The sequence below is a fragment of the Haliaeetus albicilla genome, chromosome Z (assembly GCF_947461875.1).
Source record: "Haliaeetus albicilla chromosome Z, bHalAlb1.1, whole genome shotgun sequence".
NCBI lineage: Eukaryota > Metazoa > Chordata > Aves > Accipitriformes > Accipitridae > Haliaeetus > Haliaeetus albicilla.
In genome coordinates, this window is record NC_091516.1 from 46478154 (window position 1) to 46502876 (window position 24723).

At 36.4% G+C, this 24723-nt stretch overlaps 1 protein-coding gene across 1 annotated transcript in view; it reads right to left on the minus strand.

Annotated features, from left to right (window-relative positions):
• Window positions 1–1320: 1320 nt before the first annotated feature.
• Window positions 1321–24723, minus strand: part of SLCO4C1 (solute carrier organic anion transporter family member 4C1) — a 33587-nt gene continuing 10184 nt past the window's right edge. The window contains exons 3-13 of the mRNA XM_009915371.2: window positions 22569–22763; window positions 19708–19804; window positions 18664–18785; window positions 17647–17762; window positions 17202–17346; window positions 15046–15241; window positions 10129–10282; window positions 7388–7575; window positions 5296–5360; window positions 3284–3421; window positions 1321–2124 (exon numbers count right to left, since the gene is read on the minus strand). Of these exons, the coding sequence (XP_009913673.2) occupies window positions 2000–2124; window positions 3284–3421; window positions 5296–5360; window positions 7388–7575; window positions 10129–10282; window positions 15046–15241; window positions 17202–17346; window positions 17647–17762; window positions 18664–18785; window positions 19708–19804; window positions 22569–22763 (1541 nt within the window). The 3' untranslated portion in view covers window positions 1321–1999. The remainder of the gene's footprint in view (window positions 2125–3283; window positions 3422–5295; window positions 5361–7387; window positions 7576–10128; window positions 10283–15045; window positions 15242–17201; window positions 17347–17646; window positions 17763–18663; window positions 18786–19707; window positions 19805–22568; window positions 22764–24723) is intronic.

Sequence of the window (24723 nt, forward strand, 5' to 3'; positions counted from 1 at the left end):
ATACACTTGTTCAGCTTGTCTGTGATATTTACCTTAGTAAAACCTTTGACATAACATCTACTGCACTCTGCTATCTATTGCAATGTCTGTTAATTTAATATTGCTATGACACGAGGTAAATGGGTAAACTTAGCCAATTCTAAATATTTGATCTCTCTTCTAATCATTGTGATGCTCCTCCTAAACTAGCGAGGGTAATCTTTAACAAGTCATAGGCTAGATTATAAATTGCAACAGCCTTTAGCATTAACTGTAATTTTACACCATGGCAATACTTCCTTCCTTCTCCACCCAAATAACCACTCCAGTGCAACTGAGTACTGATAACTTCCCCAAAAGAGGAAGCTCCTGTTGCTCTGCCCCACAAGTTTTGTAATCTGCGCAATCACATGAAGCAGTAGAAACTGTAAGCTATGATCTCGCAGCACAGACAGAACAAGAGAAGCAAGTTTACCAGTTTGGCTACTATACTGCATGTCCTTACTGCGATTAAGTGATTTGCTATATCCCACACAAACCAGTCAGAGCTGGAAACTGAATTCAGAGTTTTAGGCCACATTCCCAAACTTTATGGAAGATCAGTATTTAGTTCTTTCAAGGGAAGTTACCCATCTTGATATGAGCCCATTTATCAGAACATTCAACTAAATAGAGCAAGCATAAATTCAGTTGTTGTATTCTGCCCCTTTCCTCCTCTGCCTCAAAAGTCATGAAGTCTTGTATTTTCAGGAGATATAGTTTATTTTGCTTTATTTCTTGAATAGTTCTAAATAGTTATAGAGGATCATCTTCTTGAGTGATATACTTAGCCTCTACCTAGTTTAACAGCTGAATTTAAAGAACTAGATTAAACATGACCCATATGCCATAATCCTTTGCTGTAGCACTTGTTTAAAAATCTTGATAGAGTCAATGAGTACAGTCCATGTAACCAGATGAAAAGGGCATACACAGCTATGTAAGAGTGACTTGCATAGCCAGTGCAACAAAAAGAAAGTTTACATTAACAAAGTAAAGCAAGTGCAGAGGATATCTTGCTCATTAAAAATTTCCAGTCAATATTGAATGATATTTCAGTAACAGGCAATGTAGTTTAATATTCCCTGGTTAAGAGTGGCTAATTTGTATAGCATATCCGTTGTGCTATACAAATACAGTTTTAAGAGCATGCAGTGTGTAAGTCAAAAGGAACAACTAAAGCAGTATTTTCCTACTTTTGATCCTTGCATACATATTCTTTGCTAGCTTTCAGCACTGTGTTTCTTGGAGTTGAGAAGCCTAGAACTCAGTCACTTAGAAATGACATAGCATACACAGAAGTAGTAAGAAAATAGGGTTTATTTTCAAATTTTATAGAAAAATGTTAACAAGAAAGCAGCTGGATAGCAACTTTCTGTATATATTCCAGGTAGAAACTAAGGGACTTAAATTAACAAATATTTAAATGAATGTTTGCACTTAAAACATGTCCATACTTGCACATTCCCAAGTGTATCTACCGTCGAAATCCCCAACTAAGGCACTAGGCCCAGATTATGTGCACATTAAAATAATTCCATTTTAAACATCCACAGTTCCCTTTAAAATACCAAGATACTTCTTTTCTCCCACTACAGTCTCACTTAGTTATTACTTTATAAGCAGGGGGAAATGGGGCTTACAGTCAGCCCAGTTCAGCTCATTTTCCCTGGGTTTTTAGGGGGTTTTTTTGGTTTTTTTTTTTTTGATCAAGTATTCCACCTTGTTTCACTTAAGCTATAAATTTGACATTTAAACTTAAACTGCAAATTTAAGAGTCACTTTTTTAGATTTACACAATAAAATACTAAAAAGTATGTTTAGCAAGTTAGAGAACACTACACACATTCACAAATAATTTGTTCAAGAACTGAATATGATCTTTTATATTAGGTAATGGTGTACAAGAACTTTGGTACAAGTGTTGTAACAGTGCTTATTCTTATTGGCTTCTTTCAAAAGCCCCTGATTTGCACATGATTTATGTCTGTATAGCAGACACCGTTTCTGAATCCTTTTGTGACAGGGCTGCACTTGCTGGTGGAGGCTTATACAACCATACTGCTATGACCACAAAGATGATTGTGATGATTTTGCAAGCAGCACCTGAATGAAAAGAATAGAAAAGTCCTTGTTGCAGTCACCTTCAGTAGCAGACAAAGAGTATTTTCAGTCATTTATAAAGGTTCACATGGTGAGTTACACTAAGATTTTTAAATTGATGCTGTGAATTTCAATGTATTTTACATGAACTGCAAAGGGCAGGCAAAGGCAGTCTTCCAACTGACTTCAGACCCCTCACCTGCCTGCCAGTTCTTGCTTGCAGCAGCTATTGCCATTACTGCAGTTCTGTATTTCTTCACCCCATCCTAGCCTGAAGTGCAAGCCTTCCTTATTTCTTGTTCCAGTACTGTTCTTCATTGCGTCAATATTCTCTTTGCCACAAACTAAAACTCCCCATGTACAAACCTTTTAAGTATTCTCTCCTCAGCTAACTTAAAAGGTTGTTCCATTTACTCATCACTGGTACATAGTGGCATTTGTGAAACTGGGGGGGGGTGGCGGGCAAGGAGAGTGGGAAAAGAGGGATTGTATTTTATCACAAATATGACTGAGACATACTGAAACCTGAAGTTGTGGCTCCCGCTTTTTCAGTTTTAAGATTAGATGTTAGGAGTTCAGTTTACACACTGTAAATATCACAGGTGCTAGAAGACACTACAGCAGTTATCACAAATGCAAGCTTAGCCTGCCTTCCCTCTCCCTGACATACATACCTCACACACTTGAAGGCAACAGATTGTTAAACAAGTTGGGAATTTTTTTTACAAGTGTTCAGAGATATTTTCAAGATCTTGATATTAATTTAGGGAAAAGAACTGAAATATGACAAGAGGAAGAAAGCTCCTCAGACCTTAAGCTGCCAACAGACCAAGCTAGATAAGACTGAAATGTGTGCCAATCCCTTAAAATTCGGTAAATAAAGAGTGACAATGAAGAAAGACTGAACAATAACACAAAATAGTTTTGCTCTTATTAAAAAAAGTTTCTAGGTCATTTTTAAGAGCCACTTAAACAAAATATCATGGAAGGAGCAAGACCATATTTGTATTATTTATGAAAAAAATTTTTTTTTTTTAAAAAAAAACCACTGCTGCTAAAAAATAAAAGTTTAAGGTTCTATTTTAAAATAATTCCCATCTAGCAGTCAAGGTCAGTATATCTATTACCTTGTACATGTACTTAATATGACAAAGCCACTTACTTATGCCCATCAGTAGATAAGCCATTCTTTCATTGTCATAAACCCAACAGGCTCCTTTCGTTTTACATTCATTAATATCCCACAGAGTACAACTGTTGTCTATAGCAACACCAAACAAAATTGGTCCAGGAATAGTACCTAAAAAGTAGAGAAACATGTCAGAACATTTGAGTTACTTGGAATAGTCTTACCCATTCTTAATGCATACAGTAAAATGCCAGGCTGGTGGGGAAGATAAAATGGGAGAGCCACACATTAAACATAACATTTTAATCAAAGTCATAGGGCTCATATTACATAGCACGTGTGCCTCTTCTATTGCTTTCAGTTAACAGGTAGGCTGCATAGAGTATCTAGAGTATCAGTTAATTCTTTATACAGCTCTCACTTTATCAAGCAAGAAGTTTTTTCAAAGACTTGAGCTGCTTGTAAGTTCATTGGTTTTCACTGGAGAAGAAAAATGTGATTAAAAATAGGGGGAAAAACAGCTAATCAAGGAAGCAGGATTTTAACTGAAGGAAAAGAAGTCCCTTTCCTCAGATCATATACACTAACCTGTTCCAAATGCAGAGAACTAGAATATTATATTAATAAGTTAAATGATACATTTTTTCCATCCCTCAGATGTAGCTAAGCTTCTAGGAAAAATGAGTAATGTTTAATGTAATGTTTAAAATTATTGCTGTGTAGAATTTGTTAGATTTGTGTGATCTTTGTTACAGCAGTGCTTTATAAAGCGCAAGGGGTTTGCATCCAGGTACAGCCAATTTTGTAATTAACACTCCAGGTACATCACTGCATGTCTACCTAACTACTCAAGGCCTCAACTGTTCTTGAGCTAATAAGCAGCTATGTCCTCACTACGGCTCTTCTGTCTAGGACCCCTGTGTGATTCCTCAAGTCTACAGCATAAATATCTTGCTGGTAATAATGCTGTTGGTTGTTGCCTTCTTCAGACACAGTCAGTACAGGCAGTGCAAAAAGTTCTCCTATCCTCTGCTGCACAGTGAAGTCAAGAGTTAAGACTCTGCCATAGATACCTGAAAGTAAAATGAAACAGGGAAGTCCTCGTACAATACTTAGCACTACCTTCCAGTTAATTTCTACTTGTGAGGATGTTTACTCTTGTTATGCTTTATTGGTAGAATGACTTAGATTAATTGGAGTTTCAATAGGTACAGCAAACCAGAACTCACACTGTTAGATATTTTATCTCAAATGGCAGGGAATGGCTGCAGTACTAAATATTGACATAAAAGTCTAATCAGTAACTGCCTTAACCCAGTCTTGAATTATATATGCCATTTAAAAAGCGTATAAGACAAAAACAAGAGTTTAAAATGTACCTAGGAAAATTCAACTGAGTGGTGCAGAGAATACTTATGTTTAGCTTTATATTTAAGGTGATTCACCTGTCTCACTGAGATCCCGGAGATGCTTAGATTTAGAATTTAACTAATACATTTCCCACATAAAAACTCAGTAATTATTTATGTACACGTGTCTACAATTTCAATAAAGGCTAAAGTTAGTCAAAGGAATTGAAAGGGAAGGGAGAAGAGGGAAGACTCCACCTATCCATTCTAAAATATACTGGCATGGCCAATAAGGATACAACTGTATGAGACACCGTCACTTTCTTTTAACTTCGGGAACTTGAGATGTCAACTACATGAAACTGTTTTCTATTACATCACTTTTTCTTATCTCAACTTTCAGAACAGGCCTCCTCCTGGGGGAAGAGACAGCAGGTGCCTTTCGCTGAAAGAATGAGTTACCTGTATTTTGTTCATGCCAATAAGAACAAGAAAGGCTAAAATGAGCACGCATGCTCTATTTGAAGAGGAATTTGAATCCAGATCACATCTGCCTTATAACAAGTGTACTCTATAAGCCAATGACAGGCTGCTTCAAGCTCCTCTGAAAGCTTCTTAATGCATTATTTTTAAGTCTAGAAAAACACCAAATAAGTAGATTATTCAGAGGCAAATGTTTCAGTAAGAAAGTCATACCCAGTAGTCGTAGAAACACTGACTGTACTCCAAGAGCAAATGAGCGCTGTTTATCTGGGACACACCTGTAAACAAGATTTGCAGTTTTAAGACTTGGTGAACAAGTTTTAACTGTTCCATTTCTCTGCTTTGCCCCTCAGTGAATATGCTTTGTCTTAATATACTCCTTTAACCTGTTAATTGCAGAGGGTTTTAGAAACCCAGTGTCCAAAACAACTAATCAAACAACTTCAAGAGGTGTTTTGACAAAAGATAGAAGCAACTCCAACAGCTCATCAAGGAATTTTAGATTGAACTAGTTTAACAAAACAGTATAAATAAAAAGCTAGCTCACCAGCAGCACACTGATATACTGTTGAACATTTTTTCCACAGAACAACAAAGGATTTAAGGACAGTGCTAGGATGCAATCCTGAGCTACTCTTCCTAAAGAAGCAGTACATGATTTGAGACTAGGCTTCAGCACAGCACAAGGTGTTGTATTTCCCATAACCTTTACATATAGTCACCTGACCTTACAATTAATCAGTTCTGGCCTATGCTATACAAATCAATATATTGATTTCATAACTAGCAGAATTTACTTCCTTACCTCCTACCCATTTCTTTCAGCTATTTCTCCAGCAAAAAAAAAGTTATCCTGACAGTGTCTTAAAGATACTACCATAAAGATTAAACACAATCTAACTTATTTAATTTATACAATTTAGTTTCAGCATTGTTTTCTTTAATAAACTGTATCTTTGAAGCACTGTCAGTGCTACAAAAGACAGTATTTAAATATTCAGGAGTTATTCCCTCATTCTGGAGTATGTATGAGGATTAGCCATAGAAAAACATCCAAGATGAGCAGTTATCAGCAGTCACTGTTAGGATCCCCCTACCCATAAAGGCAAGTAGAAGAAAGAGAATGACTTTTGCATAGTATGGGTGGTTATTTCTAGCACTAGAACACTGTCACGAACACGTGGGTTTACACTTGAAGTTGCAAATAATAGGCCCACTGAAAAGATATCAGAATATACTGTAGTAACTTACCTCACATTTAGCTATTTAAATTAGGTTTTTGCACATTTAAACTGCTCTACGGTCCTCTCTTCCATAAAAACTGTTTCACCATTTCAGTTGAAGTGTACAAGGATTCAAAATTCCTAACGTTATTGCTTAATCTAAACAAAATTACATCAGCTCAGTTTTGAGGATAATGCAGCACTTCACATTATTCTGCCCTCACACTAATATGACAAGCTGTTAATTCCAGGTTTACACAAACCCTGAACAGGAGGCTACTGCAAAGCACTGCAGCAGCGTATCACTCCGCTCCCCAACCCCCTGCCTAGAAAGTTGGAAAAAGAGCATCTAACCACATCATCCCAAAGCATCATGTGTATAGTGTATGTTTTTCCCCTCTAGAAGTATTACAGGTACAAGTCAGATTTCAACATACAGTGAAACAGGTCTACTTTCAGAATGAGGATGACATACTAAAGAAAAAAATGTATCTAGCTTTCATGCATATGAGTCTCAGCAATTTGAAAGACAGTCAAACCACTGGTTAACATACAACATCAATATCATATGAAAGGTGGTCTACAGCTCTTGGCAGTCTACAATTTTGCAAGTCAGAATTCTGAACTGAGACAGGAATCAAAGGCTGAGAATATGAGACTGATTGCTATTTTGTTCTTTTATTGGTACAACTTGAAATCCTGACATTACCGATACCAGGCTAGTTGAATATTTTTTTCATCCAAGCATCTGGCACATTTATTCCTTTTTGCTTTGACTAAAACAGTCAGGAGCGCTCCCATAAAAGAGGGATTTTGCTACAGGTAGGAAAGGTTGTGTTGTTTTTTTTTTTTTTTAATAGATTCAAACAGTATCTACTAACCAACTGTAATTACAGAGGTAGTGAACAGTGATATGAAGCACAAGGCGCTCAAGTACTGCCTGTTTACTACGCAAAGTACTACAACAGGAAATCCTTTGCACATTGGTTTAAGTCCACATTTGAAAGCAAAACAAATTAGATTACTTCATTTATCTGAGTTTTCACAGGAATGCTACCTACTCCTCAGCCCAAAAAACATACCTGAGAATGGCCACAGTTGTTGGAGTAACAGCCATAAATGTAAAAACAACAGCAAAAAAGAAGAAGGTCAGGAATAAAGGTAAAAATTTGCATTGTGTTGGACATTTCCCAGGGACAGCTTCATAGAGAAAGTCTTCTGAACCATTTTCTCTTTCTGGTTTCCCAATACAGGAACAGTTGTGGTACGTCTACGAATAATTTATAAAACAAAATTTAGCTCCAAGAATTACACTAAGTGATACTAATATGGTATCATTGGTTCTGCATCACACTGAATACAAGAATAAACCCTGACTTTACAGTACGGGAAACAGTCCATTTCCTGATGATGATATGACACTGTAACCCTCATTTTTAAAATTGGTTCAGCAGAACTTGACTGATCCAACTCATGTGAGCAAAAGTTATTTTTGGTGTTGTGACCTAAAAAGACAGTGATAGTCTCCATTTCATGCAGAGCAAGTTTTTAGGTACAAGCATAAAAAACTTAAAACTAAAGAAGATTTTAGAGGCATGACCATATGCAGTACATAATATTATACAAAAACATTGACAGAGTAAGCCTTGAAATGCTAACTTTTGTACTGAAATCTTACTACAGATCAGTGAAGATAACACCAGTTATTGTATAAAATTAAGAACAGGCAAGTTAGTGTTCAAAACAAGATTTTTTTATATTGATATATTTTCAAAATTTTTTATATCTACATCTATATATAATTTTCAAACAAATCACCTCTTTGAAAACATTATAAACACCATGGAGGGTGTCAAAGGTTGGATGAAGGGTGGGAATGTCCCTTTTCTCTTTCCCCATATGAGACTGGTTTCATCTGCAAAGTGTAACTCCTGAACAGTAGGTTGCCAAAAGCTGCAGTTCCCTTAGAACAGAAGATATCTTACATAGTTCTCAAAAGTAATTTTTCAATACTGAAATAAGCTAATGTTAACTGTTACCTAGTTTATTAATCAAAAACTGCTGATTATGTCTGTACAATTCAAAAGCTATACTCCAAAGAACTTTGTCTTGACTACTAGAAACTGTTATTTGAAGTGGGTTCATTCTTTAGATTTACATCTACTTCTGCCACTATTTCCTCAAGCCTTATTCTTCAAGCTTAGATAAAACATATCCAGTTACAACAGTAGCAGAACAAACTGGAAACCACAACAGTTCATGTTCTTCAGAGATGTTGGCAAGTCCCAGATCACTTAGCTTGAAAGCCTTGGCTATAAACAGGCTGGTTTTTACACTGGGCTGTACTTGACAGGAAGAGAGGTGAGACTTAAGTAGGAAAGAACAGAAGCAATGTTGGACTGCTTTTATAAGCAGGTGAACAAATGGAATAGTTTTATGCTCTTTATTTAAATCCACCCAAGTTTGTTTTCAAAGAAAAAAAAAAGTCAGTGAAGTGTGAAGTTTTCACAGCAAGAAGTAGTCAGTCTCCTACATTTTCTTCTAGATAATACCTCCTCTCATTTACCATTGTCTTATTCTGATATAAAAAGTCCCCAGAGGCACCCCCTGGTTCAGCTTGCCTACCTTTAAGGATCTTGCTACATTCCTCCTATATCCCTGCTCAAGAGTTTGTTGTACTAGTAGAGACAAGCACAGAAAGTCTCAGTACTGGTAAGGCTTGATAATAAAACCAGCCACTTTCATGGCTTACCATTCCTACATTAGGGGCAACTGACATTTCCAGGTTTGGAAACTCACAGAAGCAGGTTCCCACGCATACAACAAACATTACATTGTGCTTAAAGTTCTAGGTAAGAACTGCAGTTTAATGTCAAGTCACTTGCCGATTTCTACTTTTCTGATTATCAATTCTATTTAAAGCACATTCAGGTTTAATGTATTTTCAGCATTAGAACGTTTAGTAGAAGTAACATTTGCAACATGACACCGCACAAGTGAGAAACACACTGTGACTGACCAATAAACACCTACAATGGAAGAAGGCTCAGAAGACATGGAGAAGGGTGATGTGCCCATGAAGCTCACAGAACAATGCAGGCTGTGAGTGACCACAGCTGTTGCAAAGAAAACCATGCAGAAAAGAAGCAGCTATGTCAGTTGAGTGGATCAACTGGTGGTGTAAATGTTTCTCCCTGAGTTCATTAATGGAGTGTGAAATTCTCCCTAAGTTAGCCAGACCAGCATGGGGGGAGTGTGGCTCAGCCCAACTGACTATAAAAAGCCAGATAACTAGCAGAAGAATTTCAAAGACAGCAATGGACTTGAGCTGCCTTAAACCCACGTACACTTTCCCAACAACTGGGGAGGCCCAGCACTGTGATGGTGAGCATATTATAGAGACCAGTAATGGGAATCACACCGGTATTGTGACTGAACTGTGTATTGCAGTTGCTATATTTTGCCAAGTGTAACTTAAATTTGTGTTGTGTTTTCAGTATAGTTTCTATCACTCTGCTAAGTCAGAAATCCTGTGTAACATCAACTGTCATGAAGTAAGTAAATTTGTATTAAACATTACACCCTCCACAAGTGGAATATCTAAAAGCACCTGGTCAGAGTATTGGACTCTGACACATACCAACATTCATGCTACTTAGACACATGTTTCCAATCCACACCAATTTTTCTTGTAGTAACTACCACTTAGACTCAGAAATTCTGTGATTTCCAGTCATACTAAGGGAAAAATGTTTTCAATATAGAATGCATTCTGCAGGAAACCAGAACAGACCATGACAGCTATCTTTGCAGCATAAAGTACCTTTTTCATGTTGTTAAAAAGATGTGATGCACATCCTGCGAAACAGGGAGAAAAGTACTGGACTTCATCTCTGCCGCAAACTGGGTAGTATATAGAGCGCAAACATCTGCAGTTAGCATTGCATGGTGCTGTTAAGTTATATAATGTGCCTGTTCTGAAAGGTAAAGTTAATAGGCTTTTAATAAAGTAATTTAAAAACAGCAGATATGTAAATAAGTAATGCAGTATTTATAAGATGATAAATCTCAAAATACTCAATTCAGGTGATTTATTCACTTGTTTAAAAATAAGCCATGTTCCTAGCAGTTAAAACTCTAGAGGGAATTCCCATTTATTCTGTACATAGTTATTTTTCTGCTATTATTTCTTCCATAGATTATTCCTCCAATTTCCATTCACAAAACAGATGACAAAATTATGTGTCTCAACCCAATTCTTATTTTATACCATCTCCTTCCTCCCCCATACACATTTGAATTTGTTCAATTTACAGTTTTAAGAAAAAATGCAACAAAATTTAAAACAGTATTAGGCGTTGTTTATTCTACTGATCATATTCCAAGCTTTTTTCCCTCTTTTGGATTCAAGTCCAGTTGCAAACCCACTGCACTTTTACTATTTTTAACACTGCTATGCAGACATCTAGATTGTTCCAGCACCAAGATGACTGCATGTGCTAAATGCAGAGTGCCATGACATACAAACAAAGTCTTATCACACCAAAAAGGACCTTGAAGATTTTCTCTAGCTGCTTAGGGAATAACTAATGAAGAGTAGAGTTTAATTTAACACTTGCTTACTACAACTACTCTCAATTTAGGCATTTACTTCCAGTATAGGCCATAGTATGGTTGTATTTGAAGTAATCCCACTATATTATTAGTATGAAAAATCAGTTTGGGATCTGGGGGGGCCTTCTTAAGATATACATGCAAAGAATAAAAACACCCTTTGATTTTTCTAATAGTAGTGCATTAATAAGTAAAGAAGCTTCAATGGTTAAGAGTTCAGCCAGCTGAAACCAGGATACTGATACTGCCAGTAGATTAAATACTGTACTGTAAACTGAAAGTTCCAGACTCATTACCTAAAAGGCAGGTTTCTTCAAGAAAATTTAAGATGGTCACAAACACTAAGAGGAGAAATCATTTATCTAGGAATTAAGCTCATTACTTACATAGAATTCAAACTGCACATGGAATATTAAGGACATCATAACTACCTATATACCTCATTTGGTTGTAATACAGTTGAACCCTACTAGGTTACATTAGTTCATTGTTCATACATGGAGGAATCAAAGTTAGTTTGCTCTGGCTTAAAGCACTACAGTGCACCATAAGCAAATTCACTAATGACAGGTTTTTTCATACAGTGCCTTGTTAGCCTATGAGGCATGTCAAGCCTAGAAGTATTTAATCAATTCAGTGGCAACATTTGTCCTGTTTATATGTGCAGATAACGTCTCTCTTCCCTGACCCACAAAGAGGGACCAAACCTTTAGTTATGCATGGTCAGTGAAAAATACTAAAATACAGAAGAATACACTTTAGTGTATATAGGTTCTCATGACATGGAACTTCTTGTTCTAACATCACTTTTCTAAAGAAGCCTAGCAGACGAGGCCATTAAATGGTCTTTAAAAGCTCTGTAGGTTAGATATTCTTTCACAGCAAAGCAAAACAAGGAGACCCAGAGCCATGTGGGAATGAACATAACTAGAGAAATAGTCACTGCATTTTTATAACTTCAAGATTTCAAGAAAATACTGGACAAAAGAATTTGGCAAAAACAATTATTTGAAGTGTTTACTAGACAAAGTAAACCACTTTAGTTCTGTTTATAGGCTAATTTAGTAATAAACTGTTACTATAGACAGTATACTTTGTTCATTAATAAATGATCTCAAAAGTGATCCTGTACTCGTGTGGTTCTGGTACTAAGCTTCCAAAAGCCTTCCCCACCCCACCCACCTCCAGGGTATTTTTCAACAGAAAGAGAATGCTTGCCATGAAGGATTTCTTAAAAATCTCCACAAAAAATGAATCTGCATCAATTTCCAAATTCAACTGTCATAGCATTCTCATAATTTATTCTTTCAGAAGCATTTGCTCAACAGCACAAGCAGGATTCAGACACTTGGCTCTTCTTCCACGAACTTATAAATTTGTTAAAGCTACTACTACATATTTTAGTTGCTTACTCCTTCATGGAAAGTAGTTTCAGAACTGGCACTATATTAGTGCCACTAATTATTCTGATGCAGGTAACATGTCCAACAAACTACAGTCCAACATGTAACAGTTAATTACATAAAATTGAACCATTTTTTTATAATGGATACTGAGTGGAGAGAGTTATTTCAGGATTGGTTAACTCCAAATTACTGTAGATAAGAGGGCTTCAGCAACAGTTAAACTACATAACTGCTGAAGTTACACAAAACTATTAAATACAAGTTAATTGTATTTAACTTAGGATGAAAATCAATTCAGCTGTACCTTTTGTCAGCTGCTCATTATCATAGGACCTGGTATAGAAATATGGGTAGCTGCATATACTATTTTCTATACAACCTCCTCAGTATTCAATTGCTACATACAGATTCTTTTGCTCAGTATGTAACCAGAAACTTTTCACAACCAAATTCTGCATTCTAGTTTCCAGTTCTGAGGTGTCCACAGTAATCTTACAGCTAGCATTTTTTTCAGACACTGAAGCAAAGCCATGGTTTAAGTGTTAAATGTCAACATTGGCCTTTGAATATACTGTCATTTGATAAAGCAAGTTGTAAGGATAGAAGCAGAATGAGTCGTAACTTGGGCTTTAAGAATTTATTTTTTCTTTCCCAGTCACCAAGTGTATGAAATTTGGTTTATTCATTTTGTAAGCCTTCTGGAAAAGGAAATACAAATGAATGGTTAAGTCTGTTAGAGAACTGGAAGCCTGACTGTCTTCAATCAGTACTGCCTCCAAGCCCTCTGAATTTCTGTTCCGTTCACCTAGGGTTATCTATTTCACTGTTTTCACATTTACCTAAATGAGGCCTGAAAAATATCTGTTTAGTCCTTCATGTCACTCTTTTGCATTTTAGGGAAAATTTTCTAATATTTGTCAGTTATGTTTATGTCAATGATACCCTTAAAGGACCTAGGAAAATTAGCAGCTTTCACATTCTGATATTTTTGCATTTAGTTGCCTCCATAAGTAAGATGTGATTTTCCTGCGTTCTTCTATTTGTTGTATGCTCATTCTAAGACAGTCAAAAAGCATGGCAAATACCAAGTGAAGAAACCATATAAGCCTAACTGTTGATTAGATGTTTATCATTTTTTCCTAGAAGTATTACCAACCTGCATGTGCATTAGAGGCTACAAAACCAATTTCTTTCCCAACCTATCTTCTGCATTTTCATGGTGCACTTCATGCTATTGTGTCAGTGAAGTGCAAAGATAGTCTTCCCCAAACTGTTTAGATTCAGATGCCTTTTTATGCATTGGAGCATAACTTACAGACTCTGCTTTTGTACAAGATAGTAGCACCTAACCCTTTTCTAAAGTGGGGGGCTAGGGAACACAACAAAAAATTATTGGTAAGTTATTCACCCAGTTGCACAGCACACTGCTCATGCTTATGATTTTTTCAAATGGCAGCTAGCAGTCCCTAGCTACCAGCCTCCTACAGTTACTCTGCACAGCAGCATCTGGCTCTTTGGCAGACCCTCAAACAGCTGGAGTTGCCTCTGGCTCTGTCAATTCATGCTAGAGTAACCAACCACTTGAAAGCACTGTTTTGGCACAGCTAGCTGCCTTCCTCCTGCTTTTAAACAATGCTCATGCTACAGAGATGTGTACTATTTAAAACTATGAGAATTGAAACATTATAATCTTAAAGTTAATTTCTTAATAAGGCATGACTGGGCATTTTATACAACATAGTGCCTACGGTGGTGATTTGATCACATACGTTCAATGCTGAAGTTTTAAAAGTGGACCTAGAAATCCATTCTCTAAAGAATGCTTATCCTTGCACATATTTAATCTTGCCTCATTTTTATTTTCACTTTTCTGACTTTCTTCCTGCTGCCATATTGGTTTCCAGAGTAAGCTTTTTTACAGCAACAGGAAGAACATTCATCATAGAATTTCTAATACAAGTACTACAAATATCTAAAAATGAGTGATAGACTGCATTCTCATTAGGCACGGGAATTGTGTTGTTTAAGGGAAAGAAAAGTACATATTGTTTGGAGAAGCCTTTCTTATACATGTTAGCCAAATATAATTTGAATTATTTTCCGGTTAACCATGTTACTCCACCCATTTTATTATTCAAATTGGGTCACTGAGCTACACTCTCTTTGCATTAAATTCCTACCTCTATCAGCCAATTTACCAGGAAAAAATTAAAGCCTCCTTTGTAAATGGAGGCTAGATGTGCTAGAACCTGATGCTATAATAATGGCTTCATTTTTCTAGAGAAAAAATTTGCAGTTTAAGTTGTAGTTCACCTCAGTGGTGTCTCATAAAATTGTTGCACACAGCAGACTCCCTCCAGGAACAAACTGCCTAGATTGTCAAGAGTTGGTTAATAAAACAAGATTCAAAAGACACACTACTTTTACAGAGATACAAAATTAGGTGTAGTCAATACTATGGCTACTACACCTACAGCTAGGAATTTTTTGTTGAACAGGACCAGGCTGCTCAGAACATTTTGCAGGCAATGTATCATTACATTTTCTTAATCGTCTATTACATAAAGATTCCAAGAACAGGGTTTTAGAGTTCCATAAAACATTTCAGTTTCACACATCAAGGCAAAATATGACATTTTTAAAGGTTTTGTATTCTGTGACGTAGCTTACTTATTTTAAACATTAACACCAAACCCAAGAGTGCATTAAAATATATTTACCCATTATATGTTTCAGAGACACCTGCGAAAGGTTCGTTCCCACATTTAGCAAATAAAAACACTGTGTTTAATATTAGGGCCACTGAACAAGTGCCTATCATGAACTTGATTATGCTTTTGCAATCCATTTTGCACTTGGAAACCAAGATGCCACTTATGATTTGGCCTAGTGCTGCTGCTGGAATTAATACAAGCCCTAGAGGAAAACAAGACACCAGCAATTACACAAAAATGCAAGATATAATTAGTGAAGCAATTTAGAGTGCAATTTAATGTTAAGGAAAAAAAAAATCACAACAGTTACCTGTATCTTAAGATGCAGTCCATGTGATGTCATTTTCAAAACATCCTACCAGAATCTGTTAGCATGAGTAATTTATTCTACCCTTACAATCTCTTTAGCCTTTGCAGAAGTTAAATTTGACATGGTAATTTATACTTGTCCAAAACCCAAGTTCAACACAGCAAAGCCAGATTACTTAAGAGTACTACGTACTAGGCAGGAATCTCTGAACACCAGTAGGCCACTTCCTGAAAATAGAAAATGCTCTTTCATTGCTTCCATGTTTTTTCCACATGTCCATGTTCTTTGTTATACATTTGTGTTATGAACTTTTTAATAACAGAACATAAGCACTATTATACAAGAGACAGTACAAGATACAATAAGGTATCTACAGAAAGATTTTTAAAAGTCTAGATCAGTGGGTCACTTTTGCTGTCATGGTCTATAGAGTCCATAATGTTGTATCCTCTCTGCACTATTAGGACTCCAGAAACATAACTGAGCATTTTTATATCGCTAATCTACAATACAACACAGAAATCAGTGTAACTTGCACTGACCCAAGACAGCTAATTTTAAAGACAGTTCATGTACAGGGGCAGAACTGCACAGGCCACGGACGGCCATAGTCAAAGGTAGTTTAAATAGTTAACATGGACATTGGCAACACTTAGATTAGCTAGCTCAACATTAGTTTAAGTACAGCTAACTTTCAACGTTAGCGTAGGCATTTCTTCAAAGCTGTAGATTTGATTAACACTATCAATATTTTCCAACTCAAATTAAAAGAAATTCAGACAAAGTCTACAGACAAAAAAGGAACATTCAGTTTTCTACTTCACTGCTGATTACTGTTCAACAACTGAGCATATATTCCAATGTATTTCTATGTAAAACTTGCAAATGCTTTGTTTTGAAGCAACAATGTCTGAGTAGTGATAGTACTATCTGGTATTACCCAAAGGAGTAAGTCATTGAGAAAGTCTCTCCCAAAGGTATTTCTGTTGGAGAAAGAGCACTTCAACTAGCATATGGTTATATTGCAGCACTATACAGCTGAAGTAATTTAGCAAGACATGTTCCAGAAATACAAAGTCTGCCATATTGCAAGCATCTGTTGGCCTACCTGCCTTGACCTAGTTGCTGTTCTTCAGAAGTAATTGTGTCAGAGTTAATCATGTGACCCTACCTAGTGCCGCTCTTCCATCAGATTTTTCTATTTATTGCTCCAATACTCAGCTTTTCTTAGCCTCCCCCTGTTCTACCTATTACTTCTGTGTATTAGTGACAGTAAGCCAACTATAGAAGCAGTTACACAATAGTAGTAAGCCAACTAGAGAAGCAGTTACACAATAGTTTCATAACATATCCTTATTAGTCATTTTATTGCAAGCTCACTATAACGTTATGGTGGAATTGTAGAAGGGAAGGGCCAAGTCAACCCCTTGCAGTAAGCACTGCTGTTTTTTTCCAGCTGCCCTTCATGTTGCTTCCTTTAGTAGGTCCTAAGGCTTAATGCTCCTTCAGCCAATTTTAAATGAAGAATTAAATATTTTTCACCAAGAACAAGAAAGGAATAAATTACAATTTCAGCAGCACACAGAATTCTCATTCTACCTTGAATATGAGTATCAAGTCTTCTGAACCTACAGACTACGAGTAGATTTGCACCCATAATGATTTAAGTACTAAGGTTTTCATAGGGCAGGCAAGAATAATATAAAAAGACTATTTCTGCTGTGAAAACTGCATTTCATGTAAGTATATTCACAAATATCTCAAACACAAGATGCCTATATAAGCTTCCACCTATAATGTTGACATGTCCAGCACAATATATTTAAGATTTAAAAATGAAAAGCCACATTACCTCCAAGAGTTGCTGAAAAACTTGATGTCTTTCCAAACTGATTTTCTATAAACTTTGGTAGAAATGTGGCAAAGCCAGTGGCAACTAAAGCTTCTGAAGAACTGGCTATTATTAGACTCATAAGCACTGGATTCTTCAACAGTATCTATGGGGGGAAATTAGCATAACACTCACGAAATTATTTCATTGTAGTACAATATAAACTAGAAGTCACTGTATTTTTAAGCAAATACTCTCATACGGAACTTCACTAATATGCTTTTCTTCCTTTAACAATCTTAAGCATCAACAAAATGAACATGTATTAAATTATCAGTAGCACTGGAGACTTCCCTATCACAACATGATAAAGAAGCAATTGCCTTTCTAAACACTTATGTATTACCTGAAAAAGAATTCAATTTCTCAGAATACATCAGTTTTAGCAAATTCAAGATTTTCTTACCAGAAGAGCCACGGGAAAGTCTTTAAAACTTTTTCCAATATTCTTGGTCTCAACAAGCACCTCACTTCCATCATTATGAGTTTCAGAGATTTTTTCAGCCTGTATTTTTGCTGTTCCTATAAATGGGCATATTTATTGACAATGGAAATACTGAATACCTGTGCTCTTAGACTTAAAGTCAGAAAAAGCATCAAAGTGTGTGTTTCCTTTCCTTGGGAAAACTAGCTCAGACATTGTAAGTTGTCTAGAATATTTTATTGGTACGGATCCCTAAAAAGATCAATAAGGTATTGCTGTGAAAAGAAGAATTTGGCTGAAAGCATCACGCTTCCATTGGAAGGCCTTGGCTGTAAGAAGATATTATCAAGGATATCCTAAGAATTTCAGACTGTCCTGAAGCCCATTCAATTTCCTATTTTTTTTTTTTTAAATCATCCTCACATTCTCCCCAGTTCCCTACTTCATTGTTCCTTTTCCTCCATCATTTCTCTTTCCACATAAGCATAGTAAATTCCTTTAGACTCTCTTCCAAGGGACTCCTAGATAGTATCTGCCTGAACAGAAATTATATTAAAACTATTAGAAGACTGCTTTGGGATACTTTGATTCATGCTTTATTATTCCACTCAGAACAACAAAGCAATAGAGTCAAAGACAACAATGCATGAGTTAATGGAATTTCCTTATGATTCTTGGAGGGTAACATAGCAGCTTTAAATACACTCCCAGGTGCTTAGCTGCAAGCATCTTCCAAACTTTGACAATCAGTTTCTATGCCTACCTGTTTCCAGTCCTACTGTACATCATTATGTACTCAAGATCAATCCTCTAGCCCATTCACCTTGTTTTAAAGGCTGCATATTGGAAACAAAGTATTTGTCATCAGGTTTTAGCCAAAGACAGTTAACTGAGAAACAGAATCAAAGACAAATCACACACTCAGTCCAGCAGTCTACAACCCCCTTAAGTATAAACAAATGTCTCTTCCAAAGTAGCCCATTATTGTTAAACATTTACCTGGTAGTTGTTTCGGAAAGCATGTAAATGGTATTATAAGGAGCCAAACTGCAAAAAAGCATGCAAGAAATGCTATCCACCATGCTCCAAGCCAACGTGGGTCATCTTGATCTATCTTTGTACTGGAAGAATAATTTGGAAAAAGCAGGTTTACCATTCATAAATTCAAATCAGCAGTTTCACATGTCAGGTTGTTTTTTTTTTTTAATACTGATTTAACAGAAAGTCTTTGAATATTGTCATTTGCTTGTTTTCTACATGTATTAAATTTATCATTTGCTTGTTTAAAGCACATTCATCAGCTCTATTGTAATATTGCATTCTACCAAACATAGCTTTCAACTCATTAGTGAAATTCATTCTGATTTAAAGGCCACTATTTGGCCCTGATTTCAACATCCTGTAGCATTATAAAGATACTGACAAAGCTGTTTTTAGAGAAAAATCTTCATAATCAATAAGTTATATGAAAGCCAATACAGAAGTTCAGAATGCCATTGCATTGATCCAAAGTCCCTAAAACACAGGAAATAAAAGTGTAAATTAAGTTGTTGGTTTGGACAGTAGTACAATTTATAACATTATTTTTTGAATAGTGGACTGTTATTCAACTGGTAGATTTTCTAGCAAGCTCTTCCACAGGAGGTAAGAAGCAGTATCCTACCCCTCACATCCTACCTTAGGGAAATTTGTTGCACAAGAAATCAATAGTTGCAATTGAACCCTAAATGGGTGACTAATCAAAAGACAAAGCATTTTATGTTAATCAGCTTTAAAATAGCCAATATCTCAAAATGCTAGAACTAAGTATTTGCACTACAGAGAAACTTTCACACACAATGGAGTGACTATTCACTGTGAGAAGTAACTCACTTGCTAGAAGCCCTTGTGAATACAACTTGTTACCAAGTTAAAGCAGCTGTAGAAAATACAGTATTTTCCAGACAAAAACTCTTTCTCCTCCTCATATGGAAGAACACTGAAGATTTTTAATAAGAATTATTAGAAAAAGAAAATAGAAAGCAAAAGACTGCTATATCTTGCCTTTCTGGGATCTGGATATCAATATAAACATTAAGTAGCTGCCCTCCTAAGACATAGCCAATAGCAGGACCCAGCAGTGACATGGCATAGCCAATTCCTAGAAGAGAAAATACATCAAGTTCACCATACATTTTTAAAGCTTTCTTTCAAAAAAAATTCCTAAATCAACTACAGACCAAATGCTTTCTGTAATTCAGCCTGTTCTTTCACTGTCATTACTTCAACTACATGTAGAAGACAAAATTCATACTTGTCCCTCAACAGGAAAATGTGAAGCTCTTAAAAGCTGCAACTCAGAAGTTCAGCAAAAGACACTTCACTGACAGCATCTTTATGCATTATTATTTTGTGTATCTTGCGCCTACAATCACAAGCTAGCTTATGTAAAAGTTTCTTATGTGAGGTTGTTATGAGCATCAGTTTTTAATAGTGCATGCCCACAATCTTTAAGGACCTACTTATTTATATTTTTATTTTGAGTCTTAAGATGGTTTTCAGATCTGCCAAGACCAGAGGCCAGGGTTCCATTAAACCTTTTGACTGGAGTAATATCTGCCACTTGAGTTCATTTAGAACTCAATCATATGCGCTTCAATTTCTTGATATGATCCTTAAAATATAAAGCCAGGGCTTTTAACAGCTCCTGACAGTTCTTAAACAAAGAAACAAACCCACAACAACAAAAAAAAAAAAAAAGCCCAAAAACCCCACACACAAAGAAACACACAACCCCTAACAAAAAGTTATAGGTGTAATCATATCCTACTAAAGAGCTCTCTTAGGTCTATCCAGTTTTTTGGCCTTAGGACAAGATCTTCTCGATGTCACAATAGTCTCCCTGGCCTACCATCCAGATTTCTATGGCACTTTAGCACTGCTGGCAGGAACTCTGTCTCTGCAGATTAAGGCTTGCAACTGATAGTAACTAGATCTGTCTAATTGGCAAGACATGCATCCTTACTGCTGATATTCTATGCTTTTGCCCAGGTTGAAGAATTTGGATTTCTCATTTGTTTCCAAAGTGCCTGGATCCTGAGTATTTAGTATTATTTGGCTCTGTTAAGACAGCAAGAAAGAATGAGGGGAGCATTTGGAGCAGTGCAGGATGGGCAAGGGACACAGAAGGGGACACTGAAGTATCAGTAAGTCAAAACAAATACTGAGTTGACATATTGCAGGTTTTCCTGCATATTGGAAATAATGACATGCCCATAAGATCTTTCTGAGTTAAGTCCATATTCATCCTACAGAACTTCAAACCTAGCTTAGAAGGTGCCTATTTCCTCCAGCAGATCATTCAGTTTAAATTACTGTTTGGAATTACTTAAGTTTTCACTGGCTTTAGATGTGGAAGCCTCAGTTCAACAAGAGCACAGTCCTCATGAAAATGCACCCAGTATCAGAAAAGAAAGAAACTACCAACTTATGAGTTGCAATCTTATAGTCCAAGATGCTAGCAGCTATTTACAGACACTAAGAGAAAGTTCTGGGGTTGGTTGGGTTTTTTTGCTGCCCTGCACAAGCCTTGTTACATTAGGCAAAGCAACACAATATATTTAAAATCCTCAATACATTGCATAAAAGCAAGAAAAAGAATTAAGGCTTAATGTAGCTACCTGTCCACTCACTTTTGTTCTAGTTTTTTTACATTAGGCAATATACACTGTTCTTCAGAACTCAGCACTTTTCTGAAGATTGGATAAAGCATTAATTTATTGTATTGGTCTGTTATGTTTTAAGTATGAACACTGACATCATTCTCCTGAGTTTTCAGGCCACTTCTTGACCCTCTAATAATGCAGACAGCCCTAATTCTGCTGTATTTATTTCACTGTCCTCAGAAAAGTGTCATAATCTCCTCTCTCAATATAAGGAAACAGCAAAAATAAAAGCTCTCTTTGTTATTTAAGATTTAACATATGCAACTATTCCATTTGTTAGCATCAAACGGAATGGCTTGCCTGAAACAATTAAGCAAGAATTGTATGCAAACAGATGATGATTTCAATTTTGCCCCCTAAAATATTGAATTAGTCTGGAAAACAGTCAATGAATCTAAGATGCTTTGAATTCCCCCTAAGAGTTACCAGTATAGCTAACATACTTTTATCAGCTTACACCTAAAATGGGGAAAATAGCAAAACATCTTCATGCCCATGGAAAACACACTTAGACTGCAATGACCTTGGCAGTAAAAACGCACGTAACCCAGAGACTGCTGACCGGAAAGATTAAAAACCACTGTTAAGAATTAGTATTTCTTAGCTTTTAAACAGCTCCACAGTAAAACACATTCTCCATGATTCCAGGCAATCCTTTTGCTTTCAATTAAGGAAAGATACTTCCAGTATTTCCTTCTGAAGTGCCAAATTTGTATGTGGCTGAAGAACTGCACTGATCACATAATGCATAGGAGTGTCCCTGCACTGAGGGGATTGCCTACTGCCAGAACATCAGTAAATAAAACTGTTGAAGGATACAGCAAGGTCTGGCTAGTGACCTGATATAGGGTAGTCTTCAACACCTGTACCACTACAAAGCAAATTTTTGCTACAACTTATTCTGTTGATAACAGGCAGACTACATTAACCATTTAATCACTTTCAGTTATTGACATGAAAAAAACAGCAGGAGAGGTGCACAAAGTAGCCTTACCATGCTCTGCAAAATAACTATTGGAAAGACTTGACACTTACAGCAGACTAATACCTAACTTGCACAGTAATTGATACAGAAACACTTTATGCACATAAGTAAATAATGACAAGACTGATTTAATAAGAGGAATTCATAAAAGCATCTGGAAGGCATTGCAGTCTGATCTATCCAGACAATGTGTTATAAATAGTTTTAAAAGTTACCTATATAAAGGGAAGACTTGTGTTTTGGGACACTGTCGTCAATAAAAGCTGTCCCCAAAGTATATAGTGGAGTTCCTCCAACTCCCAGCAGCAGCTGCCCCAGGATAAAGACATACAGATAGTTGGGAAGTGAAGACTTTGTGCTGGCACTGCAAGTGAAGTTAGCAGAGCTTGTTCCTGGAACTTGACATGTGTCTGAAAGACAGAGACAAAAAGACTTTAAAATTCTGTTACCAAGTTCATCACAGACCAACTGAAGAAAAACCTGGACTGAAAGCTAAACTACATATGAGGTGTTGTTAGTACCAGGCTCCCATTTTAATTTTCAGGCCTCCTAATATACCCTATATGACAGTGCCCTAACCTTCTATATTGTATCCCTCAGAAGAAATACTATCATGGCTTGGTTTTTGTTTCATTAGCAGGGAGGAAAGGTGGATGAAATAGCCTTATTAAAACATTTTGGCTTGCTGAAAGCCTTATTAACAAGATGTATAAAAAAACCACAACAAAAAACCACCAACAAAAAAAAAAACACCACAAAACAACAACAACAAAAAAACCAACCACAAAACTGCCAAATGGTCATTCAACAGGTTAATGAATACTCTTAGGTAACAGACATTTCATTTTGTTCTTGTACCTTATAATGATTCTGAGGAGCACTAACAACAACTTCCACTCTTAAGTGGAAGAGCAGCCTGAACAACCTGAGGAAAGCTGGACTGCTGGAGAGGAAAGTGCAGTCATCAGTGGCAAGCAAAGGTAATCCTCCCTTCTCACACACTGTTTTGAGAAGGGTTTCCCTAAAAAAAAAAAACGCCACAACTTAAAACCCCACAGCACTATCTCTCATAGAGCACAAACAGCCGTATCTCCAGAATGAGAAGTTAATGTAAAGCCTCTGTATTTGTGTACACACACACACAAAGAGGGAAGCAGAGGTAGAACAGCCTAAGGTTGCATCTGCTCCTGTAATGTTTGGCACCATAAGGAGGTAAGGGAAAAGAGGATGTGAAGACAGGGAGTATGTTTTCTCTTCTCCTTCCTCTTGCTATCATTGCACTTTTAGTAGCAGACAGTCCCAAGTTACAAGATCAAAAAGAAGAGCATGGTTCTTTCCAGGTTTTTCCACAGAGAGCATACAACCCTAAGGAAGAGGATAAACCCATCAGTTTGGTGGAAACAAGCCATACTGAGCAAATATATGAAAACACCCTTCAGATCAGATGAGTAGAGTGACTAGTTCTCAATACTTTGCTACAAAATTATTACATCATTTTTTCTCAGGTCCTTTTATATTTGAGAACACTTTTTACTTAAGCAAACAAAGGGCAAGCCTGCCCACACTTTGGGCTCACAGGACATAAAATACATGGAAGTGCTTGCCACAGCAGATATTTAAAGAGAACTGTCTACACTGATGTTATGAAGTCATCCATGGGCTTTATCATGCCTGCCTCCAGAAGGAACAGCACCATAGTCATGATGCAATCATGTAGCACACAACAGGTGATTCAGTGGTGTTGCACAAAAACCGGCCAGTGTAGAGTGATGGGAAAACCTCACTTCAGGAGGAGCCATTAAAATTTTCCTTCCTTTCCACTTAGGAACAATCCTCATTTTAATGCTATACTGAAGCCACATGGGGAACATTAATTTTCAGAATATTGATTCATAATAAAATTTTTTAGAGTATATATTCTATTTATTTTCAATCTGCTTTCTTTAGCAATATTCCTCTTTCTGCAGGAAATTAAGTCTTGAATCAGGTTAACTTTGTACTATTTACATGCACAGCATCTAAAACCAACTATAGAAGGACACCATATCTTACAGTAACTTGTTAGCATACACATATTCATGTACAGCACGTATACAGAATATACCTGCAGTTATGTTAACCTCTAATACCTTTGAGCAAGTCTAAAACAGCATTAACTAGTTATTGTAGTACACAAATAATAGTACCTTGATAAAATATACACATCAGAAAACAAGTAATGCAGAGCAAGAAAATGCATGAAAGATGTTAAATGACAAAAGTGTAGCCTAATTTCATATCTAGAAGTAGCTTTATGAAACAAGCAGATTACATATAGTAATGGCAATCAAACTCTGACAGACAGTGGGTCTTCATGAATCCCCATCCCCT